At 40.9% G+C, this 24,528-nt stretch overlaps 1 protein-coding gene across 1 annotated transcript in view; it reads left to right on the top strand.

The window, feature by feature from the left end:
- THSD7B (thrombospondin type 1 domain containing 7B) overlaps nt 1–24,528 on the top strand; it is a 297,680-nt gene that overhangs the window by 200,024 nt on the left and 73,128 nt on the right. Inside the window, exons 14-16 of the mRNA XM_005519602.2 lie at nt 1,966–2,160; nt 6,287–6,550; nt 21,554–21,732. Of these exons, the coding sequence (XP_005519659.2) occupies nt 1,966–2,160; nt 6,287–6,550; nt 21,554–21,732 (638 nt within the window). The remainder of the gene's footprint in view (nt 1–1,965; nt 2,161–6,286; nt 6,551–21,553; nt 21,733–24,528) is intronic.

Genomic DNA, 24,528 nt, shown 5'->3' with positions numbered 1-24,528 from the left:
ATGGGGCAGTTAGATAATAACTGAGCACAGCAAAGGGGTGTCTGGTTTAACATCGATACGTAGAACTGCCATCACTTGTACTGACACTATTAATAAATGTCAGGAATGAACTGTGCTTTTCTGTCAGCTCCCAGTGAGCACTGCAGCGGGGTGCTTTGCTCTGCAGTCACAATTCCTGCTGCGTGGGGCTGGCCCTGGAGGACGATGCTCGTGTCCCTGCAGCCGCCGGCGTGATGCTGAGGAGATGCTCTGCATCCCCCCAGCCAGACCTCAGGTGGTCACAGACCTGGGGTGTCCTTGCTGAAGGTAATGAGGCTACACAGACCTTGGGCACCAGAGTCTCACTTGTTTAACCTTCCTGAAGAGGGCAATTACGCTGTGTCCCCGCACAGAGCGGTGACCTCTGTCCTGTAACTGAGGAGGGGAGGGCTCCCAGTCTGACGGCTGGAGTTGGGAGCCAGGAAGGGTCACAGGATTGCAAGTGAAAGGCAAGGATCAGCAATTTAGAGCTGCTTATTAATATGCTGATTTGCTGTCACTTGAGTCTGAAGAGACTTTTAACAATTGCTTGCCTTTTGCATGCTCTTGAAAATGCTGATTTTTTGCATGGAATCTAATTACATTTTAATAAGATGTTTTTTTTATTTCCAGGTGATTGCCAAGCCATTTCTTTCTTCTATACAGCCATTCCTTTCTCCCATACAGTACTGTAGTTAAAACCAAAAAAATCATGTGTATTCATTGCAGAGTTACACCCCAGTAAATTCTTTAACTGTAAGAAAACAGAATTCTTTTTACCTTTCTTTTCATGCACTATTACTCACATTAAATGCTGGCAACAAGGAAAATATATGCAGCCTCAAAAACATGAATTATTTAGCAATTGTCATAAAATGATACCACAGGTTGTTAAAGTTAAATAATAAAATCTGGATTAAATAATTTCATCCTTAGTAGCTTTATGATACAATGTGTGGATTTGCCTAGAATCAGAGAGCCCAACATGACTAAACTCTCACGGCCAAATTCAGTTCATTACTCTGTCCCTGAGTTTATTACCTTAATCAAGTCATGACCTACCTTTGCTTTGTTTAACCTACACTGGAGGATATAAATAGCCTATAATCTTGGAGATTTTGTGAGAATTAATTATTATTAATGAAATGAAAAACTCCATGATGTGCGGGCTATTTTTGTTTATTATAATGACTTACTATTAATTTACTGAGTTTAGCAAGTTTTATCCCAGGCTTCCTGTGACTCAGATTCATACGTTAAATACTTTTGTTCTCTGTCATGGCTATACAGTACCAATATCCACCATGAAAAATTAATTACTAGTTCTAAAAAAGGAGAACAGACAAAGTGGGAGAGTATAAGAGGTATCACAATATTTAGGGAGCTCAATATGGAGGGGCCAGACCTGGTACTTACACCTCGCTGCAAGAAGCGTTCAGCTGTAGCATCTGCTCAGTCATTCCCTTCATCTGAAATACTGAAAAAATTACAGTTTTGGAGAAGGAAGCTTTTTAGGGGCTTTTTTTACCATTTTAAAGCAGTCACAATTCCATGAGTAGCTAGTGCATCACAGCTTGTGAATCCTGGCCTTCACCAAATGTGTATTCTAGCACATGGCCACAGTGTTACCTGTTTTCTTGCTTGGTTGTACAATCCATCATTGGCTAAAGTATCCCCACAACCTTTAAAATGACTGCCTCCTTGAGAATATTGAGTTTATATCATCATTTAGATAACACACTGGTCAAATAAGAATGTGTCTTTATGGTTTTGTGAAGCTTCCAGCACATCACTGAGTGACACATGAACAATGCCCTAAAACCAAATCAGCTTTATTCTGTTAATCCAGGGGAGTGAATCTCACATAGAACACCAGGACTGAGTGCCCAGAGTGTAATACAATATATATCTGTAAGAACATAAAGATTTCTGTCCCATTGCTTGCAGCTGTGACATGCCTGTCGGAGCAGGGTGGCTCTGCCGCCATCGGTGACTGCGTGCGGTGGGCAGGAGCAATGCCAGCCCTCGTCCAGGAGTGCCTCGTTCCCTGCAAGGATGACTGCACTTTTTCCCCCTGGTCTAAATTCACAGCCTGCTCCTCTGACTGTGACACAACCAGGAGCAGGAGAAGATCGCTCACAGGTATAATCCTTTTCAGTATTTGCCTGATTTGGGATAATGCCTGAGTGTTGGAGTGGTGGGAAAATCCACACAGAACAGTTACCATCCTTAACTGGTCTTTGGTCTGATACTGATCACTGCCAGCCTTATACGCATTCCAGTACAAGAGCAGTGCAGAAAAACTCACTGGTGAAAAGGTTTTAGATACAAACTAAATGAAACAGTGACCAGGCTTTGAGCAAGTTTATCTGACCTGTTAATCTTGGAAGCATGCAGAAAATACATGTACCAGAGTACAAATCAGTGGGATTTTCTGGAGGAAGTTTCAAACTGGGAGTTTTGTGCTCAGCAGTATGCCCCAGTTCAACAAGGCAAATTAATACCATGAATAAAGAAAACACAGTACCATTAGAACAGCTTTGTTTGATCTTTTACATGTATTCATTTAAACTCACTGGTTCAAACCATTTGGTGGAGCAGTCTCCCATACTTGCTGTTGAGGTTTGTTATTATGTTATTTGAATGCTGACCAAACTTAAAAGCTTTATAAATCCTTAGCATGAATAGTTTGGAGCTGCATGTTTTGCTGGGAGTTGTCTTCCCCCATGTGTGTAGTAAAATCAAATAAAAATGAATTATACTGTTCTTATATGGTTTACAAGAAATTTTCTGTTACTGTTTTTTTCAACACTCACATGTTTTCATGTTTCTGTGTTGTGTTTGAGAGCTAATATGTATCTGGCTTGAGTTTGCTCCTTTAATAGAGGTGAAACTTCCAAGATTTTGACTGTGGAGTAGAGTGCTGAAGTTTTTGTAAGAATATCTACTGAGATAAAAGCTGAGATCTGAAGGGCAGCAAAATGTGGTGGCCACCACTGCTCCTTCCTCCTAGACTCACTTGTCCTTGGTTGCATGGCTGTCTTCTTAGTCTGTTTGTTACTGCTGGAATGTTCTGTGTGTTTTACTAACAATTACAGCATACATTTATACTGATTTCAAGCTGCCATTTATCAGCGTGGCTCATTAATGGATAAAGATTTCTTTTCACATAAAACCCCAGTATTATACAATGCTCTGTGGTTTCTGGCAAAGAGCACATTCTAAAATGTTCTCTATACCCACGCCTGTATGTTTATAGTAGGAGAAATGCTTGATCTCCAGCAAAATAATAGGTGCCTGAACTTACAAAAAATATGTAGAAAATAATGAATAATTACAGATAGTTTTAAATCTGATTTTTCTTTGTGAATGTTGTGCAAGTTACAAAACAGTAGAGCTCTACCTATCCCCTTTCTTACTGTGTTCTATATCAAATAGAGATTGTTCAAGTGAGTGGATCAAAAATGGTTTGTAATGCCCAGGTTTTGCTGGCTTGTCTCCTCACCTGCACTGCATTTGTGACCAGCCATCATGAGTCTCTCTCCATCAGACCTTGCTGGGCCAGGATGGAGCTCATGGTCTCAGCCCATGCCAGTGAAGGTGTCCTGAAAAGCAAGAGGTGAACATGCAGTGAGTGTCCCAGATGGGGATGTGACAACACCCCAGGGAGCAGCAAGGGACAACCAGATCAGACACTGGGTTTGGGTTGGCCCCCTCTGAAAAGGGGAAGTCAGTGAGATAGGTGACAACTTGTATTTGCATAAATACTTCTTGAAAAACAGAGGTGGACACAAGTCTTGAACAAATCTCATCCACAGGAACTTGGTCCAAAGATTTAAGGAAAATGCAGTTTTCAAAAATATTTTGTGATGTGAAGAGTCCTTTATCCATTTGCATTTCACCTCTCTGTAAGTGTGCATGAATTGTTCCTCTTGTTCATCAACTGTGTGTGCCTATGCTCAAATGAATGCTTTGGAGTTCATTAATAATGTCATTTAGTGGAAATCTTTTAATTGTTTGCTAAGTATTTGCTTGCCCTCCACTCAATTTTTAATAGTATAATTCATTTTACTTTGTAATTCATCATCGGCTCTACATATGAAATTAGTCATTACTTAAGTGAAAGACTTATTACCGAACATAGCAAAATTCAAAGTCATTATAATGAAAACAGAGTTTTTAGTTGAGTCTTCAGTTAATTAATACAGTCAGTTAATTCACCGTATTACGGATACAAAGCCCTTCCTGTATATTTAATGTTTCCTATCATTTTTATGTATAGTGTGTATTACCTGATAGTATTAATATATATAATGTTTGTTAGTATTCAGAAATGTAATTTTAAAAGAAAATAATATTTGGCTGGTGGGTTTGTGTCCTCAAAAAAATTTGGAGATGGTATTTTTAGCAACACAGCGATTTTTAAAGCAGTCTGTGAAGATGATAAAAATATCACTACCACTAATTCTAAAAATATTTTGTTGTGAAGAGTATGGGATCAGTGTCACTTTTTCCCTTAAAATAGGGCTTTCATAGCAACTTCATTAAGGGGGAAGATTCCAACAAAACAGATGGCAGGGCAAGCTGGAAAAAACCCAGTCACATAAGTGTGAGATTGTTAGCATCCTTACCTCAGTCTGTTGTGCTTTGTGTCATGATGGCAAAACATGGGCAAATCCCCAATTCCCATATTTGCTAATACAATGCAGAACACACAACTGAACATACAGAGTTGGTGGCTCCTCATGGCTTCTCAAACAGATAAGGCTGGAAATGCCACTGGTGAGCTCCCAATCTAGTTAATGTCTTTTAAAAGACTTTCCTTGAAATATGGGGAGTTGCAGTTGCATTTCCTCATAAATATATACATAAAAATGTAAACATAGATTTATCTACCAAACTACAAAGATGCTGGCACTAATTGATTTTTATTTTTTGTTTTTATTTTTTTATTTTATTTTTTGCATCCCTCTGTGCTGGCAAATTCTACATTCCCCAGAACTCTGGCAATACAATTGTGGAAGAGCTGGGGCTTGAAAGATGGTGATATTAAGGGTCTGTAGTCAGGGGCCTTTCCTTTGGAGGTACAGATTTGTATGGAAATAGGCATTGATAAGACCCAGCTTGTGTGTGGTGAAATGGCTCTTGGTTCCAGACTGGAAAGGGGGCTGTTGAGTTGTATAACTTATCTTTTGCTTTTAGTATCTTATTTGTGTGCAGTGAAGAGAAAATGTTTCTTCCGGGATCAAAGCTTTAAAAACCTTCTGCAAAAGTGTTTTTAGTACATCCAAGATCCCCAAGGAATGTTTTGAGGGTGGGATACAGATGCAGTTTGTTGCTGAAGACGAATTCTCCCTGCTCTGCAGATGCCAAATGCAAAGACATTCCTGAGCTCAGCCAGCATCAAGATTGTTCCATGGCATGCTGGCTGACCTGTGCCAAGAAAAACATTGATTTTTATCTTTAGAGGCTGTGTACAGACATTTGTTCCCTTGAGCAGTTGTAGGGATGCAGGGAGCTTGAGCTCTCTTTTTCACATTATTTCTTCTTGTACTGGGGACCCCTTCTCATGCCTTGAAGTCCTGCAGGAGGAGGGCATGGAGAGTGCAGTTGCAGAGAGCTGTACTGTGGGCTCATTTGGATGCTGCTGCAGCTTCCTAAAACTACTGGAAGAGCCTTCTTTTAAAACCTGTGGAAGGAGCAGAGCAAAGGAAAGCATAAAAGCAAATACAACCATTGAAATGCTTTCCAGCCCTAATAATTTACTGAGGATTATCTTTTTCTGTTTTCTTCAAAGCACGGTTTGTGTGCACAGCTCATCTTTAACTAATTTGTAAAGAAGTCTCAAAGAAGTTGTAGCTAATGTAGGGTCCTCTGGAAGTCGTCCTGGCAACCACTGATGGTGAACAAATAGAGACAAAACAATTTATTTCCATCAGATAATTAGAGGAAAATGATATTATATGAAATTACAAAGCGGTTTCTGGGCAGACCGTTCCTAGAGTAAGACTTTGTGTTTTACTCCTTGATCTACCCATCTGAACAGGATTTCCAGGTTCTCTGGTTGCCCCTGGAGATAAGTACTTTGTCCTTGCATGCCAGAGCACTGGCAGCAGCTAATAGATGCTTCAGAAACATCCCTGAATATTAACATTCAGATTGTCTTGATTCTAATGTGTTGAATTCATGCAAGTATAAATAATATGACGTGTTGTTATCAAGAGTAGCAGATGTTGAGCTAACGCGCAGTTTTCTGTGGTTGGAGCAGGGAGAAGCAGAAAGCGAGACAAATGCCAGAACACAGAAGTTTATCCTCAAGTTGAAACGGAGCCGTGCCCCTGCGAGGCGTTCACCTCCCAGCCCCATGGAAATTGGTCTGACTGCATTATCAGAGGGGGTCCCTCCGAGCTGCAGCTGGGAATGCCGGCCCAGGGAGTGGCCAGGGAGTGCGGCCAGGGCGTGCGGCTGCGAGCCATCGCCTGCTACGACAAGACCGGCAGACTGGTGGAGCCATCTCGCTGTAGCAGCTCGGGTAAGGAGATGTCAAACAGCCCCCAACAAGTGGGAATTGCACTCTCTGGCTCATTGTGGAGCTTATCCGAGGTGTGTGCTTGCTGGACTAGCTCTCAAAAGTTTGCTGTGGGTGTTCTTCGAATATCTTCTTGTTGCTCCTTAATACTGAGGTTTTCCTCAGTGTAAGGATCTGCTGGCAGTTCTGCAATGGAAATGAAGCACAAGAAGGCTAAAGCTGGCTACACTGCCAGAATACCAGAGGCATTTCTTTTATTTTCCTGAAAATCCCATAAAAGTACAAGCTTCAGAGGAGGTATATTTATTTCAATCAGTGTTTTCTTTGAAGATATCTTCTACTTCTGCTTTTTCTTGTTTAGAAATTTTTATTCCCTTTCACTAAGTTTGGAGGTTTTCATGGTTGTTTTCAATGAAGGAATTTGCAATTTTCTAGAGATTATTATATTTAATTACAAAATGCCTGTGATGTCACCTGCTGTCCCTCATGCCAGGCACACATGGCTTCAACAGCCAGTGGTCTCCTCCTTGCAGTTACGTGCCAGCGTTAAGCTCAAATTCATAGAGTATATTTTCATGTCACTGCTTGGTGGGGTGCTGTCCATCTGTATTACATGTATAATCAAGTAGCCTGTATCAGAAAGAGGACAGAAATAAAATCAGAGAGAGCAGGATATGTCATTCCATTTGGGTGTTCTCCCAATTGGTTTTCTCCCAATTTCTGTGATACGCAGTTCATTGCAGTCATAGAATGGTTTGAGTTTGAAGTGACCTTAAGTATCATTTCAGCTCCCTTCCACTATCCCAGGTTGCTCCAAGTCCCATCCAACCTGGCCTTGAACACTTCCAGGTATGGCGCAGCCACAACTTCTCTGGGAAACTTGTGCTAGAGCTTCATCACCCTCACAGTTAAGAATTTCTTCCTGATACCGAATCTTGCCCTGACCACTGTGTGTTTGAAGCCATTCCCCTTTGTCCGATCACTTATCACAGGCATAAACCTTTATTTTAGGAGCAAAATCTCTAGCTGGGCTGCCCCCAAACCACTGCTGCTCTCTGACCTTCAGCCAAAAGTCTTGGGGCACCATAGAGCAGGATGTAGGAGTTTGGAAGATTGCTGATGAGCTGTATGATAGGAGGGGGAGAAATGATGTCTCAGGAGGAGATTAAGTCATACAGTGGGCACCACAAATGCTCCTGAGGGTGTAAGGGAGCAGAGAAATCAGCTCTCTGGAGGGTTTTCATGATGGGGATCAGCAGCCTGAGCCACATGTAATAAAAAGAAAAAAACCTCCACTCTAATGAAGTGATTCAGTCCTGGAGTGAATTCCTCTTGCAGCTGTTGATGGCTGTTCCAGCTGGCTGCACAGGTTCATAAAGCAGCTTTCCATGGTTTGTGTTTCAACAATGTGCTTTTGTACCAATTGATTATGCCTCTGTGGCCCATGAAGGAGGAGTAGTATACCTTTCCCCCACATTACCTTTTCTTCTGCAAAAAGGGAGCTGGGTTTTGAGATGTGGGTTTGCCTGTGGCATGACTTGCTCTTTTGAGAAACTCAGGGTTTTTATCACTATTAAAAAGGGGAGGTTGTCTCTGTGTGTGGCTTTTCTAAATAACCTTGAAGCCTGTTTTCTGTCAGTGATATTTATGTGGCATTTTTAATGGTCTGGCTTCTCTTAGGGAGGTAGTAGGGAGTGGTAGCTCCAGGGAAATATTGTTCACTTTTTTGTCTTCAGCTTTTTATGTGAGCAAAAATGATTATGGCACTGCCCTGGCACAGAGCCCACGCCAGAGGCAGAGAGGTGGTCAGTGACTTTGGGCGTAGAGTGACTAAAAATGAGCAGAAGTTCCATAGGCTCCACTTCTATCACCTGGGACTTGCCTTCCAAGGTTACTTGAAGACAAGTCTCATATTTATGGTCTCTAGAGCTGGGAACTTTCAAAATGCACTTCTGAGCACCTTATTGAATTAGTGATAGAAACAAATCATTATCCAATTAATAATTAGCAGAATGCTTTTCAACCATAATGGAGAAGAGCAATTTACAGAAGCATGCAGAATTGCTAAGCCCTGAGAAATTATTCATTACAGTGGTTTTTTTTAAGCAGCTCAGTTTGTCTTGCTCACAATTAGTATCAAGTGACCTTTTAACATTTGCTGGCTGGCCATGATTATGGCTAATTAATCCATTGTCTTATATATTGAATGCAAACCACCGTGACACCTGGCATTGTTCTTGCTTTATGAGGTGGGGATAAGCAGATTCCTCTTTTACTCCTTTCAGGTCTTCTGACTTTGTTTCCTGCTCTTTTCCTTCTGCAGGACAGTTATTTTCATTCCTTTCCCTTGAAGCAGAACAGAAATGAGAAGTTTTAAGACTTAGACCTCAGTTCTTCAATTGGTCCTTTTGAAGAACTGCAAAATGTAGGAAGAGAGATGTGGGGATGTAAATTGTGCCTTGAGCAGGAGTAAATTTGTCCCAGATTTGATAATGTCATGAGTACGTGGTGTAGGACCATAAAAAGAATGTAGAAGAGAGTAGGTCAGTTTGTAGCTTTTCTGGAGAGCAAATTCCAGGCTTTTGGCTTCTGGCTTCAATGATTTTCTTTTTCCTTGACTGAAACCTTGTGAACTTAGACTTGAGCAGGGTTTATTTCACTTGGTCAGTGTGACCTATTATGTGAGTGTATCGAAGTTGTCAAGTGAGTGTACAGTTCACTTGAATCTAGTGTAGAAATAAACTGCTCAGAAGGGTTCTGGTTCTGAGGCCCTGCTCTTACACTGACTTTTCTAAGTGATTCTGCATTTGCAACTTGGAGGGCAAAGAGGGAACCTAACCAGAAACCCAGTTTAGTCTGTTCATCTGTATTTCCTACAAGTTTAGACTCTAACTGCCCTAGGCCTATTATCTGCAAATATATTAACCCTTTAAGCATACTGGAAATGGGTATTTTCTACACCAATGGATATTGGTGTAGTTACTGCAAGCAGAGTATCCCGAGGTCCAGAAGGAGTCAAGACAGAAGCATTCCAGCTGTTCCTTTTTGGAAATGCTCTACCTGCTTGCCTGGGGTCTACAGTTTCTTCTGTCAGGACCTGAAGCCTGGGCTGGAGGGAGAGACCTCTGCCCTGACCCACCAGAGCTGAACAAGCCTGGTGTCAGCACTTTTAGTCAGCTGTAGCAGGCATGCTGATCACCACTGACGGCTTTACCCATCCTTCCTGCTATTTAATTGTGTGTTAGCTCATGGTCATTAGATATGACAAGCTTTAAAATACAGATCACAGGCTTTTCTGAATTTTATTCCTTTCTATACTAAATCATTTCTGCAGGAAAAAAGTACACTTTTTTTTTTTTCCATGGTTGGCTTTTGTGATAAACAAAAAGGGGGTGTCACCTTTTTCCTTGATCACCCATTCAATAAGCTTGAGAAATGAGTACCTGCATTTTCTAGTTGAGCTAGTGATTTTCTCCCAGATTTCATTCACCCTTGTTTTTCTTCCTTTAATTTGGAAATACACCTATGAAATCATGGATAGAGGTAACGTCTTCTAACTACATTGCAAAATTGAAATTGGTGGTTTGCCTCAATTTTCCTTCCCATCAGAAGACTGCTTATATTGTGTTGAGCTCACTGCTAGTCCAGAGGGTCTTAATTTTCTATCTTGTGTCTGGAGCACCTCTTTGGCCATGAAATTGTCCTTTTAATTGCAGTTCATCCGCTTCTCAATCTGTCACCTGGGCCGCTCATACTATTTTTGAATTTCCATCTCCTTTGTTTTGAATGATTTCCCGTCGTCCCTTTGCTTCTTTTTCTTCTGTGCGATGCCAACAGGGTTTTTTTAATCTTAGAGGAACATAGGGTGCCTCATCTGTTCCAAATCAAAGGCTGGAGATTTCTGTGCTCTTGCATGGAGGCTCTGCTTTTGATCTGATGGGCAATTTATGGAAAGCAGGAATTTATGAAGAGTGCTTATCCTATTCAAATTCTGCTGTGCTCGCAACAACAGGAACGAAGAAAAAGACACGACAGACAAGTAGATCCTGGTTTTAAATCACAGAGTGCTTAGCTGCAACCCGCACTCACCTTAAAAAGCTTTAATTATCTCTGAATTTATGAAGGGCACAGCAGGGATGCTCAAACACCTCCTTACTCTCAACAGTGCAGTGTCTCTTTCTATGAGCTCCAGTTGCTGGTGGACAAATGCATCCTAAAATGAAAATGCTGGGATTGACTTCCCCCTTTTAGGAGAAAATGAGCTGTTTTCAGGTAGCAAATTTTTATTTGGATAGCTCAAAAAGCCATAAGCAAAGCCTAATAGGTTAAAGGAATATGAGTCAGGTCTGTACTGGTCTGAAAGCAAACTTGCTGCTCCTACAAAGAAGCAGTTTTGGGGCAAAAATGTAAAAAAAAAAAAAAAAAGATAAAAAAAAAGTTTAAAATGAAACATTGCTTGTTTATTTTTGGAAGTGTATCATTTTTAGTAATTACTGTGGCATACATTTTTTCACATCTAGTAAATTTTACTTTGAAGAGTGAAATTGTAAATTTTTGAAAATCTTCAGAAATAGAAACTTTTCTGAACAGACATTTCCCTGTGTTTTTGAAAATATTCCAAAGTTAAATTTCATTCTTAGTCTGCATGACATTTTATATTGAAATTTCAGTTTTTAGTACAACCTGTTGATTTCAGAACCCAGCTAGGCTCTGTGTAATCACTTCCCAGAGATAACAAAGACATCCCTGTTTTTTCAACACTGCAGCACAAATCCAAAGCACAGCCCCATACCAGAAACTGTGAAGAAAATTAACTCTACCCCAGCCAAACCAAAATTAGTCCCTCTCTGTGGCCTTTTTATCGTATGACTAGATTCCATTAATGGCTGCATTGCTACTAAAAGGCTTTTCAAAGACTGCTCAAGAAAGAAGTTTCAGCTAAGATTTCACCTTGTTTTCTGTCTATCCCATCCCTTGGTATGGGAATTAAGGATGGATCAGAGGACTGTCCTGCCCTTGAGTCCCCACTTCAGGACTCTTTGAAGCCACTGCCACCTTTGACTGTTTTCTGCTCTCTCACAGCTAAATAGCTTCTAAATTTAGCTCTGAAACCCTGGCTGGGGTCTGCTGTGGACTCTCTCTGACATTCCTACCTGTCTCCTTGGGTGTGTGGTGACACTTTTAATTACAGCTGTGGCTGCAAGGGGAGCTGTAACACAGACACAGAGCTGGGAAGGACCTGGCCCCCATTTCTTGTTTGACTACAGGATTTTTACATTTTGCTCCCATAACAGTTCTCAAAGAACATTTATTTATTCCTTATCTTTTCCTTTGTTTGTTTTTTGGTTTTTTGTTGGTTTTTTTTCAAAATCTGTTCACCGTAAGAAAATTTGGCCATGGTTCTTCCTTTATGGACATTAAAAGACTTATCAAATGAAATTGGATCACAGGACAACTGTTCAGACATAGAGTTCTCTGTGTTTTCCTGGCAGGAGAATCAAAGATAAACAGCCATCAAAAAAGTTATTTCTGAATGGGTCAAACTGGCTATCAAAGAAGCTTATTTAAAGCAAGGTAAGACTTCCCCTGAGGCGTTAGTACACAGAAATGCACATTCTTCTGGGTCTTTATCTTCTTACAGAAAGAAAGCATGCATCTTAAGGAAAAATATTTAAAGACTTGGCTTTTGGAGCAGCATCCTCTGTAAGTGCTGCATTTAGTCAGACTGATGTCTGTTGTTACTCCCTGGCTCTAAATACACATCTTTATTGCTTATCTTCTTGCCCAAATTTCCTTCATGCTTTTTGCTACATTCCATAAAGTGACCCCTTTGAAGAGGTGGCAGTGCCAGACTTTATGAAGGAATGGCTTTTTACTGACCAGACTTTTCTCTGTCAGCTGCCTCTTGCTTGACCACCTCTCTCCACCCTTGCTCATGTCCATCCCTTTTTTTTCTATTATTAGGCTCAGTTAGGGTTGTTTTTTTGTTTTTTACAGATTGATTAAGGCTTTTCCATGGGACTCAGGAACGTTTTTAGTGCAGAAATTGTAACTCAGTGTAGACATAGTCCATGGGTGCTTCAGGAGAGCTGTGATAGCAGGTTAATGCACTGGGTGATCTCCTGCCCTGATTTCTGCAGCAAGCTGGGGAAAGAGAATTTCCTTGAAATGTAGCCCATCTCTTCAGCCTTAATAACACATTTGTCACAAATACAGCCTGTTATGAGGCTAATAAAATGTTACCATACAAAGATAGAATTAACATTTTTCTCTCCCTACATGTCATTCCATTTAATATGCTATATTGGAAGTATGAAGAAATAACCCTTTTAGCCTAATCCTGTTCCTGCATTACCTATTCTTGTCCTAAGACCTCTGTGCATGTACTGCTTATGGAGAGCTTCATGATCCCTCTGCCATGTGTGGCTGCACTGGGCAGTGATGTGGTGGTAGTTCATAGGATTCCTCTCATGTCTTACGTGGCATTTTTTGCAGTGTTTTTTAACCTGTTTGCCTTTTATGCAGCTCTGAGGAGCAGAACTTTCACAAACAAATGGAAGACAAATAATTTTTGAGTGGAGAGTGACAATTCCATGTCTTTACCACTGTTGGGGAGCCCTGTGGCAGCTGGACATAGTAGTGGAGTTCAGTGGGCAATAAATGGTTTAATGTCTGATGTGTTCTGAAGATTCTCAGAAGCAACTTAATTAAAATTAAACTTAAACTTCAGCTTAGTCTGTTCTAAGGATAATCCCTGTGATACTGATGAGCAGTGGAGAATTTATCCTACCTTAGTCTGTTCCTGGGCCTGAAATACAATTTAATAGCTCTCTGTCCTCCAAGATTTGCAAATGAGGATGGTGTAAATTAAATTACTGAGAGCCTGGTTTGCAAATCTCCAAATATCCCTCACTGCAGACAGAGATTCCCACTGTAAAATCTCAGCTCTCATTTGTATTTGGTAACGTGGGAGAGTGTCCTGGGGTGACTAAACCAGGACAGGGAGTGACCACTAAAAATAGTGTTATTTAACAGGATTGCATGGCCTTCTGCTTCTGAATTCCTCCAGCACAGGAGATTGAACTACACAACCAGAGATCTCACACTGCAAAATTGAAACAAAAGTCTGTCAGAAATTCAGTACATCAATACTCTATGCTGGGGCCTGTTAGTGTCACAAAAACGTCCTGTTTCCCTCTCAAGGTTTTCCATCATATAAATGAGTCTCTGCTCTCCCTGTGCCTGAGCTGTGGAAAACCAGGACTGTTCCCGTTCTTAAAATCGTGTTTTCGTCAGATGTTTTTTATAGTACAGCTTTATTCAAGGTCAGATGCTTCTGCAGCAAAGTGACCTCTAATAGGTGGAGTGAGACTCCTTCTGCAAGCAGATGGGACCTGGCAGCAGCTACCTGGATTTTGGGAAAGCATTCATGGATCTTCCTGGTGCTGGTAATGGTTAGCGGAATCCTTAAAACAGCACCTGTATAATGAAATTGTGCAGTTGGGCTTCTCATTTAGTGTCGATGGGAGAAGGAATTGAGACAGAGTATTGATTTAAATGTATTGATTTGGGGGTCACTGTGTCATTCCCCTCCTGTGACATTGGGGAGCGGGCTGTGGAGGTCACTGCTGGCTCACAGCCTCTCTCTGCCTTTCTTGTGCCTATGTGACCTGCCCATGAACAGAGGCATGCACACTGGGAAAAACCCCTTGAGTTTGTAAATGAAAGAACTAGGAGTGTACATTTAAAGAAAAAAAAAAATAAATTCATGCTTCTGTGAGCCCTCTTGATAATATTAATCGCTCACTGATCTAATTAGTGTTCCTGTCTTCTGCAGAGTCATCTGCTGGTTTATTTTGTCTGAAATAAAAGCATTATTGTAATGCACAATACAAGCTAATTATCAGGATGCAGGGAGATGCATCAGTGTCTCCCATTCTGTCAAATGAAAGCCATAATGTTGTTGTCCAAGGCAAGTTGTCTAAATGAGGATTGTCTGTGTCTTGGGGTCACAGCTTGGCAGCAGAAATGAGGTGGCATATTGTGTTGACAGTGTCATGGCTTCAGAAACTGGCAGAAAGATGCTTTCCACAGAGGGCCCCAAAGTCTGAAATTGAGTTTCTTAGTGTGCTCCAGCAGAGCCTGAAACCATTGACCTTCAGGACATTTATGATTTACTGAGGGGGGTAGATACTTTCAGTGACATTTGGTGGCAGCTTTCTCCCAGTGATGGACCCTTGGCTCTGAAAGATTCTTCCTGCCTGGTCCAAATTGCCCAAGTCTGTGTTGATCTTCAGAACACTCTGAAGTGCACATCTGTTTTCAGAGCTGCTGTGAGAGAAACCAGGTGTAGGAGAAAAGGGAATTTGATGGTCTGTGGACAGTTTAATTGTGTTCAGGCTTTAAAAATGTCTTGTTTTCTTGCATAAATATCATAATAATAATAGGAAATAAACAAAGTCTCAGGTTTGTTTCAGAAACATGCTTGTACTATGAATTGAGTAGCCTGAAAAAATATATATGGTGAACAATGCATAATAAAATACAGTGGGCTGAGTTTTTTCCTGATGTGTAGAGGATTCCAACACTGCTAAGAAAATAAAAAAAGCTACTCTGTTTTATTTGAAGAAAACAGATGATTTTCCCGGTGGCAGAGGGATGAGCAAAGTATACAAAAAAACACAGCTGAGCTACTCCCCTAACTGCTGTTGATCCCAGTGGATGGTTTTTTATTTGAGTAAGGACTTGGTTAAGATGTCAGGGCTCCTAAGCAGCCAGGCCAGCCCTCCACCACGGGAGAAGGGAGCATCATTCCCACAGTTGGTTTTGGAGCCTGGACAGACGTGTGTGGTGGATCTCTGCCCTCCTGTGTCACATGTTCCCTGGGAGATGAGTGTACACTGTGAAGTTCCTATTTATTTGCTCTATTTATTTGCACTCTGAAGGCAGCAGACGAGACTTCTTCTCCAGAAGAGTTTTCAGCTTGTTCTGCAATCTGTTACAAGGAAAATGCTAATTAATGGAGATTTCCTTATTGAGTTAAAAGATTAAATATATCAACTACCAGGGTTTGTATCTAATAGCAAGCGTATGCGTGCAAGTTCTTTAAGGAAGAAGACTAATGCAGAATCAAAAGAAATTAGAAATCATAATGCAAAGTCAGCATCAACCCAACTGCCTCCTCGGGATTTATAGAGACTGTGAAATTGAGCAATAAAACCAACCTTTGGATGAATTTCAATAACAATAATGTTGAGTTAAACTTACCAGCCTTTTTTACAAGTCCTCTCTGGTCTATTTAGAATCTCTAATCAGTCTGCTATGAGATAACGTGAGTGTGTGCATCTTTTGTTGAGCAAGTGGGAATAAATTAGCTAAGGGTCCATTATTTGAGCCTTGCCAAATATTTGATGTAGAAGTTATTTTTGCTGGGTTTTTTGGCTGTGCATTTACTGGATGTAAATTAGATTATCTCCTAAATTTCTCAGCAAACTAATAATACGTAAAATCTCACAAATCCTTGTGTATTATAAAAAAAGATTAAACATTTGTTCTGTGGTAAAATTAAATCCTTTTCGGCTGCAACTCCAGTTTTTAGCAACTTAAGTCTCCCAGACTTACTATGCTTAGTTCCCTTGAGTTAATAATTTTCTCCCTTGAAGCAGGATTTAGATTTTGAACAGGGATTATTTGGGATGAGGTGCTCCTCTTGCAGCTCCCAAGCTTCTGGAGCCTTTGGTTCTACCATTTGGCCCATGGCCAGCGGTTGCTTATTCTTGGCACACTGGGAAAGCCTCAGCCATAGAAATCTGATCAGCTGGTGGAGCTAAGTCTCTGAGCTGCAATCTGTACTCCATGCTGAGTTTTAATCTGAGGTGAAGCCAGAGGTTTGCCTTGCAGGAGATCCCAGAGCTTCAGCTGAGCAGAATTTGGCCCACCAAATGCTGTGGTCCACCAGGTCTCCATTATAAAGCCTTTTGCTATTAGATTTTTAGCACTGCTTGGATTTACTGGTGTTATTTTTTGATATTTCGCAGTCAGTAACCAAGTGAATGTAAATATTAATTGCAAAATTAATCAATTTTTTTCCCCCCTCTACCTTTGGTCTGTGTAATTAGAAACATTTCTCCTGTGTCACTGTCCACTCTGCTGCTCCCTAGTTTGTTAAAGGGTGATCTCTCCTGTCCCACAGACTCCAAAGGAAATTAGCAGTGTTATTACCTGTGGCAGCTGTGGTGATGCACAGAATTGTCCCTCTTACAGTAATGACCTTGAGTTTTATGAAGCACCTCAAGGTTTACTAACAAGGGTAGAACTGCTAGAAGTTTGTTAATTGAAACCATGAAATATGTTAGAGAGGTTACAAATGAGTTTAAAGCCAATTCAATTAGAGGTGCATCTGTTTCCAAAGCTGCTGGAGAAATGTTTATTTTCGCATCACTTTTAAGCCAGTCTCTTGGAATGCTGCTGGCACTGTTGTTTAACGCTGAGTGCAGACCTTACACCCACAGCATATTTATCTTTTGGAAGTGCAACTGCCAGGTGGAAGCATCCCTGATGTTTGCTTGTAAACCCACTGATGTCCTGCTTCTCCCAGCACAACCCCATGTGGCACCACTGACACCCCCCAGCCCATCACCCAGCTGCCTCCTCTTGCCTTGGCTCTGCTGGGTGGCACAGCAGAAATGGGACAATAATTGTTCTTGTACTGTGTAATTGTGCCTCTCTGATGCTGGCACAGGGTGCACAGAGAAGCTGTGGCTGCCCCGTTTCTCTGGAAGTGTCCAAGGCTGGGTTGGATGGGCTTGGGGCAACCTGGGATAGTGGAAAGTGTCCCTGCCCATGGCAGGGGGGTGGAACAAGATGGGTTTAGAGGACCCTTCCAACCCAAACCCTCTGTGATTCCATGACAGCCACCAGATCGTGCTCCTCACTTTACCCACCTGCTGTTGCTGTCTCTGAGCTGCACAGGGGAATTGAGGTGAGTCAGGGCTGCTGCATTGTGTGTTTGAGCCTTCCCAGGACATCCTGTGTGATCTGTGGGTGCTTTGTTTGTTAGAGACACTTTTGAGACTCCATTTGTGGCTTGTTGAGCAACAACCACACTATTCTTAATGAATAAATCATAGTAGAATGAGCTGTACAGCCTAGGTAAATTCATTTGCTCATCGCCGTACGTTGACAGTGTCTTAGTAGAAAAAAAAAAATCACTTAAATATAGAAAAGGCTTATTTGGTCATCCAGATCAAAGTGCCCACTTAAATGGCCTGGTGTTCTTGTCACTACCTCCTGTGACATCTGTGTGTGCAGCTCTAGCTCTGTGGGGCTCAGGAGCCTGCTGCTGGCCCAGGTAGGACAGAAGTTCTCATCTCTTCTGTCTGAAATAAATGAGCTTTACTTTAACAGTGTTTGAGATTTTGAGGAATAATAATAGTAATAATAATTTTTAAAAGGAGGTTAAAGGAAGCTTCAATAAATAATCTAGGAGCACATGGAAAGCAGGCTGAACACATCTGAGAAGTAGAGAACTTCTTTTCCTGTGGAAGCTTTTGGAAACATAACAATTGTTTGGTACGAGGTTTTGCAGAGGGGAGAAAAATGGGGTTGTGATGGATGAATGAGAAATTTAAGGATGACACTGACCAAACCAGCTGTGTAAACTCAGCTTTGAGTTGGTCTCCCAAGCTGAACAACAGTAGCTCAGAAATGTTATTTACTTTATTCCTATTCTGTGATGGTAAGAATATTTCTCTGGATAGTACCTTGAATGTAGAATTCTTTATTAATGGATTGTTTTAATAGCATATTGCCCTTGGGGGTTTTTTGTTTGTTTAGTATTGTGCTTCATGCCAAAGCTACAAGTTTTCAAGGCAAACAAAAACTAGGATTACTGTGGGTCTTTTTAGTCCCCTGACAACAGCAAGTGATTGCTTGGCTCCTACAGAAAAAAAAATATCCTGGTCTCACAGGCAATGGATGAGCTGAGTACAATGTTATTTACTGCTCATCATAAAAGGTAGCCATAAAGGCATTCTCTGTCTGAGGGTACATCACAGGAGTATTTTTGGAGGAAAATTTTGGTTGAATGAAATCTTTGCTCTATGAATAAATACCTTAGCATGGGATTAACCTTAAGTGGTTGATAGAGGAGTAATGGCAGTCTGTGAGGAGAGCTTGAAGGAAAGTTCCCATCTTGATTTTGTAGCGTTGTTCAGTATGGAGGATCAGCTTCCTCTGGACAATATGGAAGTGCAGCGCTCTGTAGCTGGCCAGGATTTGATTATATTTAATGTAATTAAGAAAGATGGGTGAGGAAACTCAAAAAGGAGTGAGAAGCCTCTTAGCAATGGAATGTCCTTGGAAATTGTGTGGTTCACTGAGGGATAACTCGCAGCACTTCCTGGGGATGGAATACAGAAGTTCTTCAGTCTTCACAGGGCAGTCTGTGTTGGAAGGGACCATTTAAAGGTGATCATATAAACCCAATGAGCTGGACCAGACTTCTCCAAGCCCCAGCCAACCTGGCCTTGAACACTTCCAGATGGGGCATCCACAGCTTCTCTGGGAAACCTGTGCCAGGATTCTACCATGTTCATTGTAAAATCTTCTTTTTTGTATATAAGAAAGGTTGTTTATTATAACTTCTCCTTCATCTTACTTTCTTCTTTTTTTGGTAGTCTATTTCTATTTTTTGTCTTACTTCTTTTTATTATAGATGTAGATCTTGAGCTGCCTAAAGACTTAGCCCATTTTGCCTTCTCTGATAAGTTGATAACCCCTCTGACTAATCCTACTTTGAAACAAGGCACTTTCTTTGTTTCTGTTGAGAGTTAATTACCCAGGCTGTCACACAGCCCAAGGAAAGATGATATTTCATACGGTGGTGGAACAGAACTCTTTGGAGAACTGCCTAAGAAATGCTTCTCATAAATCTATCATGAGAAAATTTATTTTACTTATCATAATGTATTATGAATTGCTTTGAGTGGCAACCTAAGTAGATGGAACAGAATATTAGTGGGATATTTGGGAGTTTTATTTGGAGGAAAAAAGTGAGTCTGTTTTGGAAATAGTTGTATATGTATGTGCATGGGTGTCTTCTCACTGAGGTAAGCATACATGGTTGAAAATACCTCAAGCATTCCAGTATCACTGGAACGGATTCAGAAAATTAAGATGCCCAATTCCAGTGGCTTTGGAGGCACCACAACAGAGAGAGGTCAGAGGCAGCAAAGAAAACCAGAGCACTCTGTATGAGCACAGGTCTGCAGCATTGGGGAAGAGTTACAGCGTGAGTTCCGTGGGGAAATGATGGCAGCTGTCAGGCTGCGGGGTGGCCGCCGTAAAGAACCGGGGAACAGCACCATCACAGGGAATCAGGAGAGCAGAAATACAGCAGCACCCAGCTGAAGGAGCTGTTGCTACTGCCGTTTTTTAAGGCACTGTTTACAAAAGAAACATCAGTATTTCTTGTACCTCTAGAAGGAAGATATTTTCCAGCAGATGGATGCCTAAATATGCCTGAAACCTTTCTTGGTACTGACTTCAGTGTGACGAGCAGGAGGGAGGCAGTGAATTGCTGCTGTGGGTTGATTCCCAGGCTGTAACACAGTTCTGGTTTGGAGTGAGCAGAAGGCTTGGGCATGGTTCAGCCAGTAAATCCAGCTCTGAACCACAATAATCTCCATGCCTCAGCCTTGGTATTTCATGGTTGTCTGGGGCTGTTGTCTGGGTTTTTTGGACAGCAGTTTTTGGGTTGAGTTTTGTTGTTTGGGTGTTTTTTCCTTTTATGCTGCAGTGACTGTCACCTGGGTAGATGGGGGGAAACCCTTCCTGAAAGAGCTGAGTTAATGAGTTTATTTGGTATTCTCTCGGTGAGGAATCAAGAGGGAGTGTTCGCGTGATGAAAACCAAACAGAAATAAAGCACATAAAAATGTGAAACATCAGAACGGTGGTAGGGATGAAGTTCAGTTATTTCCATAACAGTTGTTGCCAGAGCTGTCAGAAGGACGAAGCTGCCTCTAATAAAGGCTGATCTTAGTAGCCACTGGCTTTCATGATCTAACATGAAATCTCTTTTTTGTTTAAATTAAAATAATACATACAGACATGACAAGCAGATAATATGAACCGGGGGAGAATGAATGCAGCATGGTAAGCAGGAAGCTTCAAGAATTATTCCACACTGCCAACCCAAGACTGGTGCCACTAATTCCCTGGAGACCCCCAGGGTTCAGCCACCTTCCACTGCTGTTCTTCACACCAAGAGCTCCACAGCCACTGCTGGGCTCTGAAAAATCTCTCTTCCCATATGCCACCTCCTAAAAAAGCTATGGGGTTGTGCCTTTTTGGAGGAAGCAGTTGTGTTTTAATGCACAAGGTGGTTGGTCCTGCAGATGTCTGGTGTTATGATTTTAAGAGATGATGATCGTGTGAGGACTTCCATGTCAAACCAGATTAAGGTGAAAATAAAGCTTTAAAATGCCATTTTTTGAAACCCAGAATAAGCAAAGCATTAGAAAAGAGATATAAAGAGAACTTGTGAGATGTGGGAAGCAGGTTTCAACTGCTCCTCCTGAGATCAAATCCCACACTGCTCCAGCTGGCAGGCAGGTCCCTCACACATCAGTGTAATGCAGAAGGAGTACACAAGTGGGCTTTACACTTAATTCTCCAGAATTTGTCATGACCACAGTCTAATAAAGAAGGTAATTATCACACATTGGTGACTACCAGCTTCACAACAGATACTTTTGCCAGCGTGTGTCCTTTACATCATTCTGATTTATCACTGCCTTCATTGCACTAAACCAAATAGAAATTATTTTTAGTCACTGCTGTTCTTCACAAATAATGCCGTAACCTCGTGTTGGATGGTGTTGTCAGTCTGCCAGATGCCTTCTCCTTAAGAAGTTCTTGTTTTGTGTTGGTTGCACAGGTTACATCAGAGGATGGGAGTTCGTCGGCTGTGGTGATTAAAACCTCTCTTACATTTTTGGTTTAGGTTACATTGAAGAGCCTTGCACGGTCCCTTGCCCGTTTGATTGCAAATTAAGCGATTGGTCCAGTTGGTCTCCTTGCAGCTCTTCTTGTGGACCGGGGGTGAGAGTCCGATCCAAGTGGCTCAAGGAGAAGCCCTACAATGGAGGTCGTCCCTGCCCCAAGCTGGATCTCAAGAATCAGGTGAGAGCCAACAGAGATCTCTCTGTGCTGTGTTTTGAGTTGGGATCCAAAGTTACTGAGCTGGTGATGAAGTTAAAGATAGGAGTTATCTCTGGGACAACACCTTGGGTCATATTTTACAGGCAATCTTGACCTTCTTGAGGACTGAGGGAGAGGTGCTCATGTATCAGCAGAATTTTACCTGAAACACCATATTTATCATATGAAGAAATTGTTATCTCCCAGAGCACAGGAGGCCCTGGATTAATAATCCCACCTGGACAGCGTGTAGACATCAGAGAACTCAGATGCCATGGATATTTTAAAATTTTTTAATTCTTTCTGAGACTCTGGTTGCTGTAGAAACGTTTGTTAAATAAAAATTGCTAATTTTAGCAACATTTCCCTTGAACACAGCACAGGTTCCCTTGAACATTAATCTCTGTATCTTCAATATTGAAGTATCCCATCAGATGAAAATAATCTTTAAATTGCTACTCTTAAAGGAAGATCATCATCTATTTAAATGCTACTTAATTCTGTATGCATTTCTGCAAAGTGCATAGTGGTTTTCTACATTTGCTGATTAATTCTTAGCACTAATTAACACTGATGAAGTACTGTTTAGTTTTGTCTGCCCTATATTTCAGATTCAGCCATGAAAATTAATTAATAGGACAGAAACAGTCATGCTGAAGGAACTTCATGCATATGTTATGAATAATGTGAATATGTATATGTATAAAATATGTGACATGTAGAAGTGCTTCAGTGGTATCATACAAACATTTATTTGGTATGTGCTAGAGTTGGTGGATTCATTTGTTTTTCTGCACAACTATTGCTGCAACAGTCCTGGAATGCAGCACCACTTCCAGCTCCTGGTTATGAATTTGCCTCATTTTCCTCACAGTTAATTTTATTTTCCTCTGAGAAACTTGGTAAATACTCCTTGGATGTTTTTTTCTTTCCTTCTTCTTTTTCCTTATTTCTATTTGAAATTCATCGGAAGTAGGCTAACAGAAGCAGCAGGGACTACAGAAATATAAAACTGCTATAAAGTGTATGTTGTCCATAGCTCAGTGCTTTTCTTAATAGATCAGACAGATCACCAGAGAGTCAAAGTGAAATCCCACAGTAAGTGATAAGGTAACAATAAGCTCCTTTGTAATGAAAAGATACTGGGATTTGTTACCCATAGACACAGCAGACTCCTTCCATTAATAGCAAACTTATTGCTATCATGTGTTGCCTATTCCCACACACATTAGAGTTGCCAGTTTCAAAAGCCTTTCAGAGGATATTAAAAGAAAGAAATTGTTCAAACTTGGAAGTTATGTCTTTGTACAGTTTATTGGTGCACAGTGCTTGCAAAGTGCCACGGCTGGTATTAATAAAAACATGGTTGGTGCTTTTTGCCTCTTTACCAGGAGCACACGTTGTGATCTAAAACCCACTGAATTCATTAGAGGCTTTCTGTTACAGGCTGTAGTGGAAATAACGTAGAATTGTGTTCAGGTCTGTTCCTTTAGGTTTGTGGCTTCTTGTTTTCCAAGGTGTTTTTTTGGTTGGTTGCTTTTTGGAGCTTTTGTTTGTTTCCTTGTGAGTTTTGGTTTTTTTGGATAAAACAGAAGCTATTTCTAACTGGTTTGGCACACAAATGGTTTATCTTCTTTGGATTCATATTTAAAGGATTGAGTACAATTGTATGTATTTCAGAGCTTTTAGGGTAAGAAGAAATTGTTGTGCTAGTCAGAAAAGTGTGTATATATGTTCACTTAAACATGCATACGAATGCACATATTTTGCCTGTGCTAATGTTCCTTGCCTTCCTGAAAGCTTCTCAATACTTTGTGAGCTTCAGAAGGAGTTTTGCTCTGCACCCACTGGGCTTGTACTTCCAGCCCAGATTTAGCACACAGAGGTCCCTGGGCACGTTGCAGGTTGCACAAGTTGCCTACCCAGGTGGCAAAGTAAATTAGCTGATGGCACTGCTGCTTAGCTGAGATGGACACATGTCATTAATCCACTGTCAGGCAGATTGTCTGCTGCTGTTCCTTCTGGTCTGGACAGCTTTTTTTAAATTTTATTTATTTTTGTTTTATTTACCTGCAGTAAATACTGGCTTTTGTTTGGTATCAAACTGTATCACCATTCTGCTGAGTTTTACTTTTCAGTGGCTATTGTTTTGTATTGTGTTTTATGCATTTGATAAGATTTCAGATAACTTAGAACAAATAATGAATTCCTCCAGGTGCTAGTAGATTTCTCTTATGATTTCCACTTTATTTTCTCCAGTATCTTTAGTTATTTTGGTTTTGATTATTGCTTCTGAAGCTGGGTCTTGCTATTGCCTAATCAATTACTTTGGAGAACTGTCCATTTTACCAGTGTCTTATGATTAAATCCCTCAGTCAGTTTGTGTCTTTTTCTTAAGCCAGATAATCTTTTCACCCTCTTTTTGTGCAGGGTGCTGTCTAGGCTTTTTGGCAGACCCCTATATATCCTTTTCTTTAGTGCTTTTCAGATACTTGACATAAATCTAACTATAGTGTTACTTGAATTACTATTCTAGCAGTTCTTTCTTACCATTTCCCACCATGTCTGGAGCTCTGCCAATACAGATATTTAGTAAAGCTACTGCTTTGGACAGAGAGACAATTTGCATGATCAAAAAAAACTATTTTATGAACATAAGTAGTTACTTGAGTCACAATAAACTGTGTTGTAAAAGACTCTCCCAAGAGTTTGTCCAGTCACTGTAGTGCAGCTTGCTTGTGTATTAAGGATAGAATATTTTAGCAGAAATTTGATTTT

Source organism: Pseudopodoces humilis, chromosome 8 (assembly GCF_049639895.1).
Source record: "Pseudopodoces humilis isolate 2021_Gansu_Grassland_sample_001 chromosome 8, ASM4963989v1, whole genome shotgun sequence".
NCBI lineage: Eukaryota > Metazoa > Chordata > Aves > Passeriformes > Paridae > Pseudopodoces > Pseudopodoces humilis.
Note: the sequence above shows the minus strand (reverse complement) of the source record. Positions and strands in the feature narration are given on the sequence as shown.